Here is a 20435-nt window from a genome sequence, read left to right on the forward strand (position 1 = left end):
CCCTGAATTTGGAGACCTCGCCCACCCTACAGAGACGGGACTCTAAGGAATGGAATCCTAGCCCACCCATCGCTTGGTGATGCGAGAAGTGGGTAGCGCCTAAGTTAAAAAATGTCACCTCTCAGGTATTCCCAAGGACTTAACAACCATTTGTATTCATTCATACATCATTTGTTTGGGGGCAAAATATCCCAGAACAGACCACCTCAGCCACGTGAACAACTTCCTGAATTCCAGGCCCAGGAGTCCTGTCTGATAAGTTCCAGGTCCATTACTCTTGCGTGGGACCCAGGAGTTCACCATCAGACTCTCTAGTCTGGACCCACTAAAGAATAAAGCAAATGTCACCCTGGTCCTCAGAAAGGAGCTGGACGAGTTCTCCCTGAGATGACAGGTAAGGCACAAGGTGATGTTTCTCAAAGTGCGTCTGGGCCCCTCTGCATCAGGATCCTCTGGGGAGCTCATTAAAAATGCAGTTCCCAGGCCTTGTTCTGGAAAAACCAAATCATGAGCCCTGGGGTGGGACCCAGGAATCAGCATTTGGAACAGTCACCCTGGGAGATTCTTCTGCTTAACGTAAAAATTCTCTCTTGAGGGTAGTTTCTATTTATTTTAATAAAAGACAGTTTTATGTCAAAAAAATTCATCTCTACAGTAAAGTTTCCAAGATGAGTCTTAGTGCAGAGTTTCTCAACCTTGGCACAATTGACATTTTGGAGCAGATAATTCTTTGTTGTGGGGGGCTGTCCTGTGCATTGTAGGATGTTTAACAACATCCCTGGACACTAGATACCAGTAGCATCCTACAGTTGTACCAACTGAAAATTTAAAAATATCTCCAGACGATGCCAAACGTCCCTTAGAGGGAAAAATCTCCCCTCAAAGGGGATTTCTTTATCAAATCTGACCTGAGTCCAGCGTGTTGCGTGTGCTTCACCACCCCTGGAATGACCTCCAGAGCAGGCTCTGCCCACACTGGACCCCAGCCCTCCTCCCTATTTCCCAGCTGCAGGTGGGGCTGAAGCCAGTTCACACCGGCATCTCTCCGGGGTGTAGTGTAAAGCCAGCCCCTTTAGCACCTCCTGTTCCCCTTCTCCACCCCTCCCCCAATCCTCCCCATTTCTGCCACATCTCGTGGATGCCTCCTGCTGCCCGGCCCCCTCCCAGGCAGGCAGACAGGGCAGGACCACGGAAGGGAAAGGCGGCATGAGGCTGTCCCTTACAAAGGGTGCCAACGAGGCTCCAAGGAAGAATTCTCCTTTTGTGAAAACAGGAAGTTTATTTTTGTGCTTATTCTAAAGTAAACACGGTCACAGTAGAAAAGTTGGCAAGTACAGGAAAATATAAAGAAGAAATAAAGGTCACTCCTAATTCCACCACCGGGACAGCCAATGTTGACACTCGGGGAGCTTCCCTGTTCGGCTATTCTGAACTACCCTGGCTGGTGTGCGGGCAGGACACCAGGTGGACAGGACACTTGTCCAGGGACAATAAAGGGCATCCAGTGTTCCAGGTTAAACGTCTGCTTTATTCAGATCGGGTGACCAGAGGCCCAGGCAGCCGATCTTGCAGGAGATGTCACCCCTGGGTGTCCCCCCGCGTCCCCCTTTAAGAATGTGCTCCTGCACAGCGAACATCAGAACTCATCCTTTAGGTCAAAATGGGGTTGGTCTTCAGGCTTGAAGTCCAGGTTGGGGCTGCCGTCCTCGTTGAGGATTCTTCGGGCCGTGTAGCCAACGATGGGATACTTGGCTTTGTACACTCTAGTGAAGACATCATCCAGGGATTCCAGCTCCTTGGCTGTGAGGCCCGTCTTGGGGAGAAAAGCCCAGGACACACAGAGGGTGGGGATGAGCGAAGCATGCCCGGCACTGGTTTCTGGCCGTCCCCCCTTACTCGCCCCACACCCCCGATGCAAGAGAAAAAATATCTCAACAAACCAAATAATGGACAATTGGCTTTTGAAGAGACAATCCTGCGTGCGTGTGTGTTGGGGAGGTGGTGATGGGAGGGGAGCAATGGCTTCATCATGTTTTGCTGTTTGACTGATGTAGGAATTAAAGCCTCCGGAGCACCGGCGGCCTGGGGCCGGATGGGGGCGCACCCTGCCATCTGCATGCCCCTCCTCCTGCCTGATTGATCCCACCGTTCTCTACACTCCTCCCATTAGAGATTTATACACCCTTCCCCCTCCTTAATGTTTTCATTGTTTCTGTAATGTTGCAGCGTAAGAGTCTGACTCATCTGAGCACAACTCGGGGGAATGCCAGCCTTTCTGTTGGGATCACTTAGACTCTGAATTGGGTTTTGTTAATGCCATTTTCTCCTTCATGGAAACATGAGCATGGGGGCTCAGGATTCATCTCCTGAGCGACCAAGAGTGGCCTGGGGAGTGGGTCTCAGAGACTAACAGCAAATCTGTAAGAGGCTGGGGGCTGTGAGTGTAGATGGTAAGGGAGATGGGGGTCGCGGCTGCCAAGGCAGGCTGGAGCCAAACTGTGAAGATCACTGCATTTGATCATAAGTTCACTGGAGTCTAGACTTGACTCTGTAGGCAACGGGGAGCCATGGAAGGTTTCTGAGTAGGAGTGGCACGGTAAGATGTCTATTTCAGGAAGACAGCTGGCCACCACACCCAGTGGACTGAGATGTAAAGAGGCTAGTTAGGAAGCCTCGCTACTGCCCAGAGGTAAAAAAGGCCATGGCCGGGGGGTGGGGGGCACGACATTTTGACAAAGGCTCTTAAGCTGGCTCACAGTGTCATGGGTGAGGTCTGCAGGATCCAGGGACATCTTGGCCACCCCTCTGGTGGAGTCCTTCCCTGTCAAGGCATTGTAGGGGGCTCCTCGTCCATAAAACTCTGCAGTGGGGAGGAAGAAGGAGGGTGTGAGAGTGGATGTGCATGCAGAGCAGCGGGGGCAGAGGGCTTCCAAGACCACCCAATTGTGAAAAACGCTCCAGGCCCAAGGAGACAGAGCGCAGTGAAGATGTGAAGTCCAATAAGCCACCCCAGCCATCAGTTTGCATTCCACTAATTCAGAATATGGAGTAAGTCGCACATGCTGGGTTGAGAGGTGATTTTTTAAAAAATACAGAATAAAAATAATCTCTTAAAAAGTATTTAAAATGCAAGCAAGAAAAATGCTCAGTCTTTGTAAATGTCAGTGGAAGCCAAGTCTATTTCCGTTTAACCTCTTTTGTTTGGCATCAAGGAAACAATGAGCCATTACAAAATTACTTCCGCGATATCATTTGTAGTTACCATTAGCGAAACCATGAAATGGCATTAAAATGTTCTATGACATTCTATGATCTCAACTCTTTGCTAAGTAACACTTTTCCTCTCACTGCTTCAACCACAGTAAACGATCAAGTTTAAATTTGATTCTATAGGCAATGGAGAGCCATGGAAGGTGTTTGAGCAGGAGCATGACATTATTAGGGAAAACACTGCTGAAGTACAACCCTGATAAAGATTGTTAACTCAGTCCTTCCCTTTCCTCACACCTCCAATGCCCACTCTGGCTGCCTAGCTCCCCAGAAATAAGGATTCACAAAGCCAAGCCACTTACCCTTTCCAGAAGTGACATCAAACACCACTCCCTTCACTGCCATGTAGATGGGCTGATCTTCCTAGAAAGCAGGAGAGAAGCTGTGAGGAGCAGGCGAAGAGCCCAGCTCTTTCAGCTCAAGTCAGTAAAATCTATTCCCACCATGGGCTGTGGAGAGAGCTGTGGGTGAAGTTAAAAAGAGCCAGTCCTCAGCGGGCTCGCCCCTCCCTGCATAACAGGCCCACTCACAAGGTACAGAAAAGTTACAGAGTATCATGACAAGCCCAGGGCGATACCTTTCTTGAAAAAAAAAAATCAGGAACAGAAGCAACTCTACACAGATAAAAATTCAAAACAATGTTAAATGATAAACTGTTTAAATCGGTCCAAATTTCCTTCCATCTTCATCAGTGTACAAACATGGATGTAATCAGTGTAAATGATCTATTTTACATTTTGTTTCTTACAGGTAACATTACTTTGTATAAACATTTTCATGTATTGAAATAACCAAATGGCTGTCATTTAAACAGCTGTATCGTATTTATATTAGTGATACTGTGTACCTGTCTCCTCAGCTATTCTTCTATTTTGGGTGTCTGGCTTGTTTCCAATTCCTTAGAACTATAAATGGCAGCATTAGGAATATCTTTCTACGTTACTTTCTAATTTGATGAGTTATTTCCTTGAGGCCTACTTCAACATATGAAAGTCCTAGGCCAAAGGATGTGAACAACGTAATCACTTTTTATATTTTCCCAGTTTATCCTTTGAAAAACCACTTACGGTGCCAGAAATACACAAGCAACGCAGTTTCCTTCCCCGTGGTTCTAACAATGGGTTTTATACTTTATTTTTTGCTATGTTTGTGGGTATACAATGTTACCTTAGAATTTCTCCCCCAAAAGAGAATAATATAAAAGCAAACAGCATGGATTTTCTAATTTCCATCACGTCGGGCTCAGGCTGGGGTGACTAGCTCAGTTCCAGGACACCCTCTGTCTGGAAGGTCTTTCCTTTGACACCAGCCCGGCAGCTCACAGGCCAGCGTGCACAGAAATCTCAGGTTCTCCAAGAACACGCTACTTGGCCTTCTCTGGGGGCGGGGAGTGCCCTTAGGGTTCTTGCCCTCCTGGAGCTGAAGGTCAAGTGTTTTCATTACCACATTTGACAGATAGAGGAATGGGGCTCAGAGAAGTCAAGCAACTTGGCCAAGGAAACATATCTCAGTGTCACCTAACCTCTCAGGCCTCAGTTTCCCTAAGCGTTAGATGGGGATGACACCTACCGGCCCTGCGGGAATGCTGAGGGAAATGGTGTAAGTGAGCACGTCGCAGGCACAGCATAGGGGCACAGTACAGGGTTGGTTACTCTTATTCCTGAATCAGCTCCTACAGACAGTCCCCAGAAGTCCCGCTGACTTGGTGGATGCTGGTGCCACCTCATCTAATAAGGGTTATTCAAATGACATGGCTTAACCAGCCAGCAGACTGCATTTTTGTCATGATTTCCTGCTGGTCCTTCATGGTGATTACTTGTTCCTCAACTTCGATAGCTTATCTAGTGGCCTTAATGTATTTCTATCAAGTTTTAAAATATATTACAGTTGCAATTTTACCCACAGCATTTTCTCATCTTTTCCATTCTGTGGCTTTTTCTTTGATGTTACTTTTCTCTGTGGAAACAGGCATATACACATGACATTCACACACATAACATAAAAACATGCATCTGATCACTAACACTCTCCACTTCTGCGGCAATTAAATATGCACCCCTCACGAAACTATACATCGAAGGTGTAAGTGCTCAAAGGAAATGGTCACAAAGGGGCGGAAGGCACGCTGAGCGCCTTTCAAGGCAATCCTGTTACACAGACATTGCCTAGAGAGGACTGGCCAGACCAGTTAACTGTCAGTGTGCCCTGGGAGCGAGTTTTTTTCATGTGAGATGGATGACCCCTGATAGCAGAGCCAGCAGGCACGGGTGTTCAGGCCAGGAGATGGCAACTGAGGAAGGTGGATGGAAGCTTAGGGAGTATAAATGCAGACACAGGAAAGGAAACGTCCATAGAGACATGATAAGACCCACATGCTCAGCACCGGCTTCACACCATGGTCCCACCACCCCCTCATCCACCTGGAAGGATACATTGCTTTTTGTCCCCAGAGCAGGTCTGAAATAACAGCAGGAGGGCTGGGTTTTTTTCCATGGGACCAAAGGAGGACTCACCATGGTGTCATGAGTCCTGGCATAAGTTTTCAAGTCAAGCCTGGGTTTGAGCCACCACTTATGAGCTGTGTTGCCTTGGGTAAATTACTTAACCTCTCTGTGCCTCAGTTTTCTCCTCTGTACTAGGAAGACAACACAAGTATCCATTTATCGGGCTGTTAAAAGGATTAACCAAGGCTAGAGACATAAAGCACTTAGCAGTTTAGGGGAAAAAATGTTAGTTTCCCTTATCTTCCTCTAGGTTTTAAAAGTTATCAGTTCAAAGAGGAATCAGATAACCAAGAGGAAGGAGATTGGAGATTTTCCTAAAGGAAAGATAGGGAAAAAATGTAATCCCCAAGTGACAGATAAGGACTCTGGAGGAATTTTAAATTAAAACTGGAAGGGGCCCTGAAGATAGTCTATCTAACACCTTCACTTTACAGAGGCAGCTAGCCAGGCCCGGGGAGATCACGAGACTTGCCCAGAGTCACAGAGCAGATTAAAAGAAGAGCACGTTCTGGAACCTGGAGCCTGGGACCCAAGGCTCAGTCCACTCTCTGGCCTGCCCCACCAGAGGGCACACAGCACGAGGACATCGCACTTGCCTGGGACCCGGAGAGGGTGAGAGTGTCCTGGGAAGTCATCCAGACAACCGAGGACCCAGAGGAAAGACACAGGGAGTGGGTCAGAGGTACCCAGACGGAAGGGACTCAGGGCACCGGCCTGCATAAACGAGACCGGGCCTTTATCTTTCCTCTGGGTCTTGGGCTTCCCTTACCAGCTGGCTGTCCTCCCCGTGGTCAAGCAGGGCCAGCAGGGGGTGCCACGTGAGCTACCACGACAAGAGGATACAGAAGCAGCGGGCAGAGGAAGGAGGGTCCCGTCCACAGCTGCGGGAGAGAGACCTAGAGCCTGGGTGCAGCAGGAAGGCAGGGCCAACGGCTCCTGACCCCCCAGCACTTTCAGACCCTGCACCAGGGGCCGGGACAGAGCAGAAGCCCCTCCACAGTGACTCTCCTCCTTAGAAAAGAGGGAAATGGCTGCGAATGTTTTCTTCTGCAGAAATAACTGGGTCCTCCAAGGATCTAAGGCCAGGTTTTTCTAACTGTAATTAGCATTGGTAATCTATTAGTGATTTCTCAACAGGTTTTTTAAAAAAAATGAAATAGAGGACCAGCACCAGTGGCCTAGTGGTTAAGCGTGGCATGCTCCGCTTCAGCAGCCCAGGTTCAGTTTCTGGGTGTGGCCCTACACCACTCGTCTGTCAGTCACCATGCTGTTGCCGCGGCTAGCATACAAAAAGAGGAAGATTGGCAACAGATGTTAGCTCAGGGCGACTCTTCCTCAGCAAAAAAAAAAAAGAGAGAGAGAGAGAGAAAGAAAAATAGAAAAAAAAGTTTAAAATAGAAAACATCAGAGTGTATCACACATAGTAAGAATAAGCATTGTTTCATGGAACTTTTGTTTCAGCTGTGTCTTTGTGTATACCAGGTTAGGATGCAAAACATATTCCTTAACCCAGCCAAAACATCTACAAGCCATCATTCTACTGCATAATTAGAGAGGGTGGTTTCACCTCTTTGTTCACCCGCCTCCATCCAACAGCCTTCAGACTGTCTATTCTTCATGTGTGTCCAGGATGATCCTTTGGGAGGAAGTGCAGTCCTACTCTTCACTATCACTAAGTTTTAGAAAAGCAGAAGATAAGTGTGACCCCGTGCCCCCATAGCACAGATTCCAAGGAGAGCTGGTGACGGAGCACAGACAAATTCCATTTACAAAGAACAGCCCTGAAGCCTAGAGGGCCTTGGGCAAACCCAGGGTCCAGGGTTGCCCTGAATAAACTCCAGAAACTAAACTACACTTCCTGTCATACTCGCATTCTGATACCTTCTTAGACTGAACCAATATGCCCTGGAACAGGTCACACCACCCAGAGTGATGGATAGGGAGACTCTTGGTGGTTGATTTCCTTTGTGCATGCCAGAGGGAGCACAGCCTGGTCCGCCTGTCTTTCTCACTGGCTGTGTCACCTTGGGCAAGTTACTTAACCTCCCTGTGCCTCTTTCCTCAACTGATAATAATAGCACCGACCTCACGGAGCTGTGGTCATCATTAAGTCAGCTGGTGCTTTAACGCGGCTAGGACAGTGCCTGGTGGAGTCAGCTCTATATAAGTGTTTGTTAAACGCATACATCTGGTCCCAGGCCCAGACGTCATGATGGGGGTGTGGGGACAGGCTGGGGAGGGCAGGGTGGCTCTCCTGCACTTGGCCCTACGGTGCAATTAAGGCAGGAAACATTTTCTGAGGATGCACTTGGAGAGTGGAGAATGGCATTCCCTCTGGACCAAGGAGAGTCCTCGAAGTCACCCCATCCTCCCTCCCCCAAAGCTAACTGTGTCACGACATCTGCTTTCCTTGATAAACCAATCCTTCCCCCGTCTGTTTCCTCCATCGCTAAGGCAGCGGAAAATACTGTGCACATGCCACTGACTCGTCTCCATCAGGGAAAATTCTGAAGACGCCAAAGTCCGACATACAGGTTAGAACACCAGCAGCAAAGAAGCAGGTGCACGTCTCTCACCCCACATTTATGTGGCGTGCATTGATTTTCCGAGGACGAGCAATGACCAAATTCATGAATGGCTTGTGATTTATGCTGTTTCTCGATTCTAAAAGCTCAATGTGAGGGTAAGTCATACAAGAATATTACTTTGATCATATTGCCTGGGCTGGGCCCTCAGTCACACATGCTGGCTATGAGGGGCTGTAATTCAGGACAATTAATATATATTTCAGGGGTAATCAAAGGGAAAGCAGAGAAATTTGCATTTACTGAGTACCATGCTAGGTGCTCTCCATACGTTATACATGTTTGCTTATACTCATGTATGTCACTTATGACAACTTTTATAACGACCTTGCGAGGAAAGTATTACTATACCTATTTTGTAGACGAAGAAACTGAGGCTTAGAGTTTAAATAACTTGCTGACAGTTTCTCTGCTGGTAGATAAGAAGCCAGAATTCAGACTCATACCCGTTTGATTCTAAAGCCTATGCCCTCCCCACGACATTCTTCCTTATTGAAAATCGGAACGCCAATCTTGGACCTGTAATTTGTAAAGAGTGAAACCCTGCTATGAGGACAGCTGACGTGACAAGGCAAAAGCTGTCCACGGAAGTGTGTGACCAATATCTTTACTTCCAAGGGCAATTTTGACCAGAGCTGAAGAAATCGAGGACCACAGGACGGCCCTCTGGAACACATTTGACCTTTCTCGTCCTACTTTCATTTCTGTTCGACACGCTTTCTCTGTGATCTCTGTGTTAGCTACAAGACTGGTCCTCCAGATGACCTTCTCTATCCGGCCTTACCAGAACTATGGGGAGAATGAGCTGTGAAGAGGCGTCGAGTCGGCCAGATTTTCAGCAGGTATTCCAAGAGGACTAATTGATGCCACAAGCCCAACTACAGCTATTTCATACTCCCAGGTGTGAATGATTCAGGGAGCCACACTGTGGATGACTCTGAGAACCCAAAATGCCCCAAAGGATGAAACCGGTGCAGGGCCTTGCACAGTAGTTCCAGAACACAGCATGCTTCTGAGAAGGCCACCAGCAGCCAGGACCCCCGTCTTCCACGATTTCCAATCTGAACCTTCCACTGGCGACACTACGCAGCTCCCTGCACGGGTGCCCGAGCTCCCGCCACAAACCACAGGACAGATGTGGGGCTGGGACAGGTGGGTCTGCCTCGGCTCTCATCCAAAAAGCTAACAGCAGAAATAAGACACTCATTGCTAGATGTTTCTGAAGGACTTGCTATACAGATCCACAGTCCCACAGTGGAAACTCTTAGGGGTCAGATGTGTTCTGGAATTCAGAATTTGTCAGATTTTAGAAAGGTTTTATGGGGCACATACCATAATATCTATGGGGGTCCAAGGCAGCACCCCATTATCAACTATATTAATATTTTCACAGTAAAGCATGAACATGAATGTTCACACTAAGTAGGATAAATAAAGACTATAAATAGGTTCGTGTCCGCTTCAACAAGGGTCCATCACCAAGAGTTCAGATCAGATCAGGTTTTGCTGTCAATTGACTTATTAAAAAAAACCTTCCGGTTTGCAGCGCTTATTTGATTTCTGAATCGCATAAGAGGATTATGTTCCTGTTATACTGCCTCTTGCTTGTATCTTTCATAATAAGCTAATAAAAATAATAGCAGCTAAGATTTATTAAGGCTTACTGTGGTAGGACTACACCAGCCCTATGCTAAGCACTTTGCATATCACCATCTCATTTAATCCTTACAAAACCCGTACACAGAGGTAGGAACTCTTCTTATAGCCATTATGATGGTCACTTTTATGTGTCACTTTGGATAAGCTATAGTATCCAGTTACTCAACCAAAAACATATCTAGATGTTGCTATGGAGGTATTTTATAGACGTGATTAACATCCACAATCAGCTGACCTTATGTAAAGGAGATTACCCTGGAAAATCTGGGTGGGCCCCATCACATCAGTTTAGTAATTGCCCAAAGTCACAGAGCAGAACAGGCACTCAAACCCAGGTATGATCCAAATACCTCATCTAATGCTCTATCGAGGGTGACCATAGAATGCATTATACAAACAGTGACACTTCTGAGAGTGAAAGGGGGCTATTAATAATTATCCCAAGACAACACCCATGAACCAGAACCATCTAGGACAAACCACATTAGAGCACAGCTCCACCCAGCTACACTCCACTGCCCCCTCCTCCCTTACTCTCTTCCTCTCTCTGCCTACAGACATCCTCTGGGCTCCATACCCAAAACGGTTCTTTCCTTACCCTGTTTCCATCTCCAAGCTTCTCTCCCTCCTTCCTTCAGTTAACTATCAATCACATCAGCAGAGAAAACCCAAGGTCCTTTCTCAGCTCCCCGTTCTGCAGCCCCTGGCACTGTTGCTGCACACACCTCCACTTCTCTCTTCCCTTGGGTTCTGTGCTGGGGGTCCCCAAGATCACCCCCACATTTGGCGATTTACTAGAAGGACTCACAGGACTCAGCAACCAGTTGTACTCAGAGCTAGGATTTATCACAGCAACGTAGTAAGGATGCACAGCTGGATCATAAGGAAAAGCGACGCAGGCGGAGGCTAGGGGAATCCAAGTGCGGACTTCCTTATGTTTTCTCCCTCCCCTGAGGGGTCACACAGAGCACACTCTTCCCCCAGAAACAAAATGCAGCAACACGTGTGCGATGTTTCTGCCTGGGGAAGCCCATTAGAGACTCGGAGCCTAAGATTTTTCACTGGGGGCTGGCCATGTAGGCCCTCTCTGCCTAGCAGTGTTCAACACAAACACACTCGTACAAAGAGCCCGCATGGAGCCACCCTTATTCATGAGGGAGGTGTGAAACACCTTGGAAATCCAGACAGCAGCCAAGAGCCACTCTTTCTTTCGAGCAGGCCTTTCTAAGGAGAGCAGGCCTGCTATGTTAACTCCTTCCTGCACAGATGCCCTGACTGTACCCTCTGGTTCCCCGCTGCCCCAAAAGATGGTGTCCCTTAGCATCTAGTCACGTCCCTGCCGCCCTCCCTCTGTGTTCTCATCGACTCAGGGTTCTAACCAACCCCACTTTACAACAATGCCCAATTCGCATCACTGCCTAACAGCCAGGCTTCAGGTCCCCCTTGCGAAGCTGATCTGTCTAAGGTTAGTTAACTTAGGGGTTAGGGAGTCCAGGCCAGAGGGTTTTAACAAGTGAACATTGGGTGTTTTCCTTGTTCCACCACTAACTGGTGACATGCTTCAGTTTCCTCATGTGTAAAAGCAGGAGGCTGGTTCATATCAACTCTGAACTCAATGATTTCGCGGCCACACTGTCCCTCGCCCCTCCCCGATCTAATGTCTCTCGCTATGGCCCTTCTCATGAGCTGCCTCTTGTTCCCACACTCCGCAGCCATCACACTGGGCCCCACCAGCCTAAATGGACAGGTGACTGTGACAAGCTTCTTGGACACCTGCACTCTACTGACAGATGTGGGTGTGTTTGGGGTGGGGGTCTTTGTCCCTAAGCTCCGATCTCCTTCTGCCCTCTCCCCCGGCCCCTGCTCAGCCCCGAGGGCACAGGCACTAAGCATGTTTGGAGAGTCGGCCCCACAGAGGAGGCCTGGGCTATAGGGGCGGGAAAACAAGGCGCAGGGAAAGCCTGGCTCGTCCCTGGGCCTGCCCCAACTCCCACCCAACCCAGGCAGCAGGCTTTGCCCCCCTCCCTCCCTGCCCCGCCACTCCCCCCAATGAGTAGGCAGAAGTGTCTGTCCCCAGCTGATGCCAACACTGAACACAGGAAAGTTCTGAGGTTTCTGTACGGACCACCAGCCAAAACGCATCGCAGGCGGGCAGCTCGCTGGAAGAGCGGGGAAGCGCGGGGTGGGTGTCCGGCTTGGTGGAGAGGGGACAGCAGGGCGCCCGACCGCCGACGACTGCCCCTGACCCCTGGGCGGCCGTCGGGGCCTGGAGAGAGGAGCCTGGCAGGCCTCGGGCCCCCGCCCAGCTCCGAGCCCGGGCTCCGGGAGGGGGCGCCGTCGCGGCCTCCCCGCCTCCTTCCCCACCACCCGGCCGGGGTCCCGGGCCCCTCCGCCGCGCTCGCCCGCTTACCTCCTCCCCGCTGTAGCGCGCCAGCTCCTCCTCTGTGAAGAGCCGCACCGGGGGCCCCCGCTCGGCGGGGCGCGGCGCCTGCCCGGCCCGGACCGCGGGCAGGCCCGGGGCCAGCGCCAGGACCAGGGTGAGCGCTGCCAGCGGCCGCAGCCGCCGCCCCGGCGCGGGGCCCGCCATGGTGAGCGCGCGGAGCACGGCCGGGGACGGACTGGGCAGTGGAGCCCGCGCGCTCCCGTCCCGCGGCCCGGAAGCCCGCCCGGCGCGCGCCCGCTGCCGGCCCGCCCCGCGCGCACCCGCAGGCCGCGAGCCGGGAGCCGCCCGCCGGGGCTTCGAGGGCCGCGAGCCGGGAGCAGGACTCCGCGCCCTCCGCGCACTGCGCGGCTCTCACGGCCCCGGGACCGCGCCGCTGAGCGCATGGAGCTAAGATTACAACCCAAGGCACTGACTCGAAACGGCAGACGGAAAGTTGAGCCAAAGAGCCACGTACGTTCCAGCACGTAGTTCCTTGATTAGGTGCATAGATGACACAGCCCAACAGCCCAGGTATTTTTATAAACTAGGACCCCAACTTTATTCATTCACTTTTACTTTGGGCTGATTTGTTTTCTTTCCCAGTTGTGTTTAAATTTCAGGTCCCCAAGAGGATTTTTACAAAGGGTAGGGCACGGCACAGATATGCACTAAAATAATAATAGCTAACACTTGTGCAAGGATTCCTTCATGAATTTATTCAGCAGATGCTTTTTGAGGGCGTCCGTGTACGAGGTCACTGGGGATGCATCGCTGAACAAGACAGATCCACGCCCACTTGGAGTTTCCGTTCTAGGGGAGAGAGAGACAAGGAGTAAACTGAGATGCAGAGGGTTTGTGGACCGATCCTGTGTAGGTCTCTCTGCACTAGCAGCCCTTTCTGTTGAATAAGTAAATGTATGAAAACTTGGTGCATCACTGAGGAGAGGCTTCGCCTGGTGGTTGAGGCAGACTGTGGGACTCAGGGCCCTTACTGGAATCTTGGCTCTGCCAGCTACTGTGTCACCTTGGGCAAGGAAGGTATTTAAGGGTCTCTGCCATGCGGTTTCATCATCTGTGAAACAGGCGATAATAACAGTTCTTACTTCATAGAGTTACAGGGAGGATTAAATGAGTTAATACACATGAAAGTGCTGAAGCTGACTTGGCACACTTGGCACCCTGAGCCGTGCTTTGGTCTCCTTTGCCAGTTCTCCCAACCACAAAAGGTTAGCGAGCCCCAAGAACTCAGTCTTTGATCCTCTCCTCCTCCCTATCCACATGCCCTTCCTTGGCGATCTCATCCACTCTGTGGCTTTACATACAACCTATATGCCAATGATTTCAAAGTTTACATCTCCAGCCTAGAACTCTTCCCGCAATTCCTGACTCATATACCCAACTGCCAGTTTGAGACTTCCACTTAGATATCAGTGTTCTCAAACGGAACAAGCCTCAAACTGATCTTAATCTTCTCCCCCCAGAACCTGCTCTCCTACCATCTCTTCTTATCTCAGGAAGTGGCAACTCCATCCTTCCAGTTGCCCAGGCCAAAACAATCGGGGTCATCCTTGACTCCTCTCTTTCTCTCAGACCCGGGGTCTCATCTGTCAGCAAATCCTATCAGCCACATCCTCAAAACATATCCAGGATCCACCCCCTTCTCACCACCTCCCACCCTGGACCAAGTCGCCAACGTCTCTCACCTGGATTATCGCAGTAGCTCCTATATTTCAGTCTCTTCTCAATACAACAGCCAGAGTCATTCCATTAACATTTTAACCCCTCCTTCTGTTCCATTCACTCAGCGTAAAAGCCAAAGTCTTTTAAAAATAAGCACAGATCTGCCCTCCACTTCCTCTCCCTTTACCCCTTACCTCCCTGACCTCATCTCCTACCCCTCTTCCCTCCTTGCTGTTCCTCCAAGAAGCAGGGCACTCTCCGTCCTCTGCATTTATTCTCAGGGCTTTCCCTGTGCAGGGATTGCCCCCCTTTACAGGCCACTAAGATTTTTATACCAATACCTCCTTGCCAGTGGGGCCTTCCCTGGTCGGCCTTTTTAAAGTGGCACCCCCAACGCTCCCTATGCCTCTGTCCCACTTTATTTTTCTCCCTAGTATTTATCACCACCTAACACACTACTATGCAAAGGACACCAAAGCACGGCTCAGGGTGCCAAGCGTGCCAAGTCAGCTTCAGCACTTTCATGTGTATTAACTCATTTAATCCTCACTGTAACTCTATGAAGTAAGAACTATTATTATCGCCTGTTTTACAGATGATGAAACCGTAGGGCAGAGACCCTTAAGTACCTTGCCCAAGGTCATACAGTAGCTGGCAGAACCAAGATTCCAGCATGGGCCCTGAGTCCCACAGTCTGCCGTCAACCACCAGGTGACACCTCTCCTCAGTGATGCACCAAGTTTTCATACATTTACTTATTCAACAGAAAGGGCTGCTAGTGCAGAGGGACCTATACAGGATCGGTCCACAAACCCTCTGCATCTCAATTTTCACACAAGTAACATACCAGCCTGCATCCTTGATGGGATTTGTTGAAACTAAAAATGATAATGGACATGAAAGGCTGTGTGAACGGCAGCATGCAGTGTCCATGTTACACCGTGTCACAGCATCTCTGGGTTAGAAGAGGCCTTTCTCCACCCTTGAAGAGAATACCGTCCCTTCCCAATGCATCACATAACTTCATCACATCCCTGGTGTACAGTGTGCTGCTTCTCCGCTTGAGCCCTTTCTCTCTCTGCAGTTCTATTTGTTAGAAACTTCTTTGAAGTAAAAGATACTGCCTATAATTTCTACCGATCAGATCAAGCTTCTCCCTCACTGAGACACCGAGTACAAGTCTATAATTTAACAGCATGCTCATATGCCCTTGGGTTTCTCCAGGCATCTCCCCCGATTGCCCTTCTCTTTGAACCCAGATTTGGTTTTCCAAACAGAATCAGTCAGTCATCTGCAAGGAAAACAGAAACTATTCTAAATCAGCATGGCTCTAATGCAGGGAGCTGGTTACACAGGTGATAGAAGAGGCCAAGACGTAACCCTGAGGCAACCCAGAGATTAGCAACAGCAGGAACATTAGCAACATCCTGCCAGTGGAAAGGAGGAGATGGTGTCATTAGAGACTAGGGGCCTGGCTCTCCTGGCTGAAGCTAGACCCACAAAAGGCCTTTGCATCAGGAGCTGGAGCCATGGAAGGGAAGCTGCTGGAGGCAGAGGAAAAGGGAAAGAAAAATCCTGCCTTCTCCTTTGCTCAGATCCCCTCCCATCTCCCAGCAGTGCTTCCTCTTGACTGAACCCAGTGGAAACCCAGCCCACAGGGCCAGTCCCTGCAACCCACTGCTGAACAGGGGAGGCAAGGACTGGATCTGAGAGGCAACAAGTCCAGGATCAACACAACCCAGCCTCCACCGTCTGGCCTCTGCCTGCCTCTCTGACTCTGTCTCTTACAAGCCCCCTTTAGTACCCCCCAGCCACACTGCCTTCTGCTTATGTTCCAGCCTGGGCCTTTGTACTGTTCTGGGGCCCTCTGCCTGGGGTGCGGGTCATCACATGCTGGCGTCTTCTTATCTTTCAGATCTCAACTCACAAGTAACCACCATCACGAGGCCCCTCTTGACTTCCCCAAGATAAATCAGCATCTCCCCCACAGCTGCCCTCTCACTCTCTATTACATCTCTCTCTCTCTCTCTGTCTATCACATAGCACTCTTTTCACTATGTGAAGTTTTTTGTTCATTTCTTTATTCAACAACTAGTTGAGTACCAATAAATGCCAGGCACTGCCGGAGGCACTGGGATACAGCAATGAACAAAACCCATAAGAACCCTTCATGGAACTTACATTCTAGGGCATGAGACTGAAAGTAAAGGAAAGTCAGAAGGTGGTAGATGTGAGGGAGAAAAATAAAGCAGGGTGGGGATGTGCTGGCAAGGGGGTTTGCTGTTTTAACAGGGTGCTCAGAGGAGGCATCACTGATAAGTGAGATTTAGAGAAAGACCCGAAGGAGGTGAGGAAATGAGTCATATAGATACCCAGGATAAGAGCACTCTGGGGATGGGGAACAGCCAGTGCAAAGGCTCTTAGGCTCAGCATATTGAAGCTGAGAGAGTGAGGGGAGGAGTAAGAGGACAGGTGGGGGCTGCGGGACAGATCCTTTAGGACCTTGTAGGTCCCTGTGAGGACTTTGGCTGTGAAAGGGTTAGAGTAGAGGAGTGAGCTGATCTGACTTTAACAGGCTCTCCCCAGCTGCTATGTTGGGAATAGACCATAGGGCGGCAAGGGTGGAAGTAGAGAGACCAGCTAGGAGCCTACTGAAAATAAGCCACAAGAAATGCCGGTGGCTTGTACCAGGGAGTAGTGGGGGAGGTGGTGAAATGTGATCAGATGCTGAATGAATTTTTATAGTAGAGCCAACAGGATCTGCTGATTTAGATGGGGGGGTGTAGGAGAAAGGGAGGAACTGAGGACAACTCCAGAGTTTTGACCGTAGAAATGGGAGGATGGAGTTTATCATAGGGAGAAAGACTGGGAGGGGAGCGGATTTGGGATAGGAGATTAATAGTTCCGATCTGAACCTTGCAATAACCACTAGCACTAACATACACTTACAATGTGCCAGACAGTGTTCAGTCCTTAACATTTGATGACTCAGTTAATCCTCTCAGAACTCTATGAATAGGCAGTAATATTCCCATTTTATATATGACATAACTGAGGCACAGAGAGATAAATAAAGTCCTGAGATCACAAAGTCAGTAAGTGGCAGAGCCAACACTCAGAACCAGGCAGCCTGGTGGCAGGCTCCGTGCTTTCAGTAGCTACCCTCTGCAGCTACTGGGTGGACATCCAGTGGAGAAGTTGCCTTGGCACCTGGACATGTAAGCCTGGGTTCAGGGGAGAGCTGGAGGCTGGAGATACTCATTTGTATATATTTGGGAATTGTTTTCATTTCTTAGGGCTTCCATACCAAAATACTACAAACTGCGGGGCTTAAAACAACAGAAATTTATTGTCTCACAGTTCCAGCGGCTAGAAGTCCAAAATCAAGGTGCTGGCAGGGTCATGCTCCCTCCAAGACTTTGGATAGAAGCATTTCTTGCCTCTTTCTAGCTTCTAGTAGTGGCTGGTGAGCCTTGGGATGCTGCCTGTTGCTTGGCCAAGGATGGAGCCTGGCCTCCTGAGCCATGACCTGTAATCAGCAGGTGAATGATTAAGGCCACTTTGGCTTGCAGCTGCATCATGCTGCTGCCATCACAGGGCGTTCTCCCTGTGTTTCTATCTTTACATAGTCATAATGGATTAAGGAATCACCTTACTTAGTATGACCTCATCTTAACTAGTGACATTTACAACCATTCTATTTCCAAATGAGGTCTCATTCTGAGGTAGCCGGGGTTATTACTTCAACGTATATTTTTGGGGGACACAATTCAACCCATAACAGGAATCTTTAGGATACAGGTGGTAATTCAAGCCATGAGACTAGAGGAGACCACTTCACAAGCTCCTAGAGAGTGAGTAGAAAGGAGACCAAAGACCTAGTTTGGGGAACGCCACACTGGAGAGTTGAGGGGATGAGGAGAAACCAGCAAAGGAGATTGAGAAGGAGCAACCAGCAAGGTGGGAGGCAAAGTGGGAGTGTGTGGTGTCTTGGAAGACAAGGGACGAAAGTGTACAAGGTGGAGGGGAGATCAGCAGAGTCCAGTGCAGCCGATGGCTCTAGGAGGGTGGGGAAATGGCTATCTGATTGGACAACTTGGAGGTCATTTGTGACCTTGGCAAGCACTGTTTCAGTGGAGCGGAGAGGATGAAAGCCTGGTTGGCATGTGCTCATAAGGGAATGGGAGGAGAGGGCTTGGGGACAGCAAGTACAGAAAACTCTATGTGTTTATGGTCTATCTCTCCACTCTAGCATGGAAGAACCATGAGAGCACTCAGCACATTGTATTTGTATCTCCCTCAAACGTGGGAGCCCATAACTTTCCAGTTTGGTGATACCAACAAAGAGTAGAGAGGAATGATATGGTTGGACTGATTTCTCTGGTTCCTTCCAGCTCTGAAATTCTGATTGTGTAACTCATTCTGTCAGCCTCCCTTGTATTAATACAGTAAGGAATTTGAGTCATTTATTTGTTTTGGTAAACTACTGTTAAATGAAATGGCTGGAATAAGTGTTCCACTCATAAATTTAACAAACATTTGTTGAGTGCCCACAATGTTAGGTGCTATATATATTGTCTCATTTAATAGATGTAAGAGCAGAGGGCCTCAGGTGGGGAAGGATGGTCAGGAGAGGTAATGGAGGCTTCCCACTGCTAACATGCCCAGAGGTCAGGGTGCTCTGATGTGATTCATATTACTGTGGTTGCCACTGAGGAGGGAAGAGGCCCTGTATGGCCTGAGTGCAGGAGGTTGCACAGCTGCAGCTGCCAGGGACACAGAGCAGCATTTACCAAGCCATAAGCAACCTCTATCTGCTTCACCACTGAGCAGCCCAGGGTGGCCACACAGAACAGCTGTTCAGGCACTGGGAGGAGGGGAAGAGCTGGTCCTCAGGTTCATTCAGCTACAGGGCAAACACCCAATTCTCCGCCACATTCAGGGCACAGGCTTGTGTTGTGATGAACAGAGCCATTAGGTTTTTGCTGCATGGTCCATTTTGGCTCTATGAGGCCTGTGGAATAGGTCAGGGTTTAGTAGTTACATTCTAAGGCGAAGAGAGGAGAGCTCTGAGCATTGTAAGATCTGCCGGGGCCGGGTAGAGCCAGGACAATAACCTAGAGGCCTTGACTCCAAGTGTCTGTCCTAGGAAGAATGGAAAGAACACGGATTCTGTAGTACCGTCCTGGATTAAATAATCTTCACTTGATCACTGCCCACCTCCCCACCCTCCATCCTTTCTGAAACAGGGTACCTCACTTTCCTCATCTTCCTCATGGTAGGAAGAAAAATGTCACCCTTATAGGGTTCATTGCAGGATCAAGGGCATAATGTGCTGAAAGTGCTTTGTAACATACAAAGTGTCTCCAGACAATTATTTCGATTATAACCACCAGGCCAAGCTTCCTCTTGCGATTACAGGTTAGTCTCTCCGACCCATCTGACCTGGCCCCCTGGTTCCACTTTCCACTCATTTTCTCCGTCCCTCCCCCTTCAGCAAAGAGAGGAAGTGAGAGACAAAGAGCGCACGTGCGTCAAACACCCAAACGAAGCCTGGCTCCTGGCAACACGCAGGCTTCGCCGCCCCCCCGGGGTGCTGAGAGGTGCTCCCCGCCCAGAACTACATTTCCCAGCAACCCTTTAGAGGCTCCAGCGGCGCGGGGAGCGAGGCGCATGCGCCGAGTACCGCCCCGCCTGGTGTCGGGGCCGCCCACTCCGAACCATTTCGCCCAGCAGAGCCGGCAGGTCCCGGTGCCGCGGCCGCGGTGCTCGCCTCCCTGCTCTTCCCGGGCCGTAGCGGGCTCAGGTTTGCCTTAGCTCCGGTCAGTGCCATGATCCGGCAGGAGCTCTCCACATCCTACCAGGAGGTACAAGGCAGTGGGGGGGCGGAAGCAAAGTTTCCAGCGAGGCGGAGGAGCGGGGTCCCGGGGTCTAGGGCGGGTGGCGTCGAAGGGGCGTCCGGGCGGGCCGTGCGCAGCCGAGGAGCGGTGCGTGCTCGGGGGAGGGGTCCCCGCGTGCAGAGGAGCGGCGGACCGGGGAGGAAACGGGGCGCCGAGCCTCCTCCAGATGCTGCCGTCCCTTGGCTGAGGGATGGAGCCGGGGCCCCCGAGCCGCGCCCCGAAACCAGCAGGTGAATGATTAAAGCCCCGTCGGGCCCGGGCAGCGGCGCCGCCCGCCGGCGGGACCCGAGTGGCCCCGAGGACCCCGGTGTTTTCTACCACAAGTGGAAGCGCTTTCGCCCTCCTCCCAGCTGGAGCAGATGCGCGGTGGGCGTCAGCCCTCCTCCAAGCCCAAGGCCTCGTGGCCCCGCAGCTG

At 50.2% G+C, this 20435-nt stretch overlaps 2 protein-coding genes across 5 annotated transcripts in view; one reads left to right on the top strand and one right to left on the bottom strand.

The window, feature by feature from the left end:
• Nucleotides 1-1507: 1507 nt before the first annotated feature.
• Nucleotides 1508-12692, bottom strand: NENF (neudesin neurotrophic factor). The gene is made up of 4 exons (XM_023640752.2): nt 12429-12692; nt 3573-3633; nt 2757-2860; nt 1508-1813 (listed from the first exon to the last, which is right to left on the bottom strand). Exons 1-4 carry the CDS (start codon nt 12603-12605, stop codon nt 1637-1639), a joined length of 519 nt encoding a protein of 172 aa, XP_023496520.1. The 5' UTR covers nt 12606-12692; the 3' UTR covers nt 1508-1636.
• Nucleotides 12693-19777: 7085 nt separating this feature from the next.
• Nucleotides 19778-20435, top strand: part of PACC1 (proton activated chloride channel 1) — a 30613-nt gene continuing 29955 nt past the window's right edge. For 2 of the 4 annotated variants that reach the window (XM_001915520.6, XM_070266724.1), the window contains exon 1: nt 19778-19987. In XM_001915520.6, coding sequence (XP_001915555.3) covers nt 19952-19987 — 36 coding nt within the window. In that variant the 5' untranslated portion in view covers nt 19778-19951. The remainder of the gene's footprint in view (nt 19988-20435) is intronic. The other 2 variants (XM_070266723.1, XM_070266722.1) reach the window with 2 other exon arrangements.

Source organism: Equus caballus, chromosome 5 (genome assembly GCF_041296265.1).
Source record: "Equus caballus isolate H_3958 breed thoroughbred chromosome 5, TB-T2T, whole genome shotgun sequence".
NCBI lineage: Eukaryota > Metazoa > Chordata > Mammalia > Perissodactyla > Equidae > Equus > Equus caballus.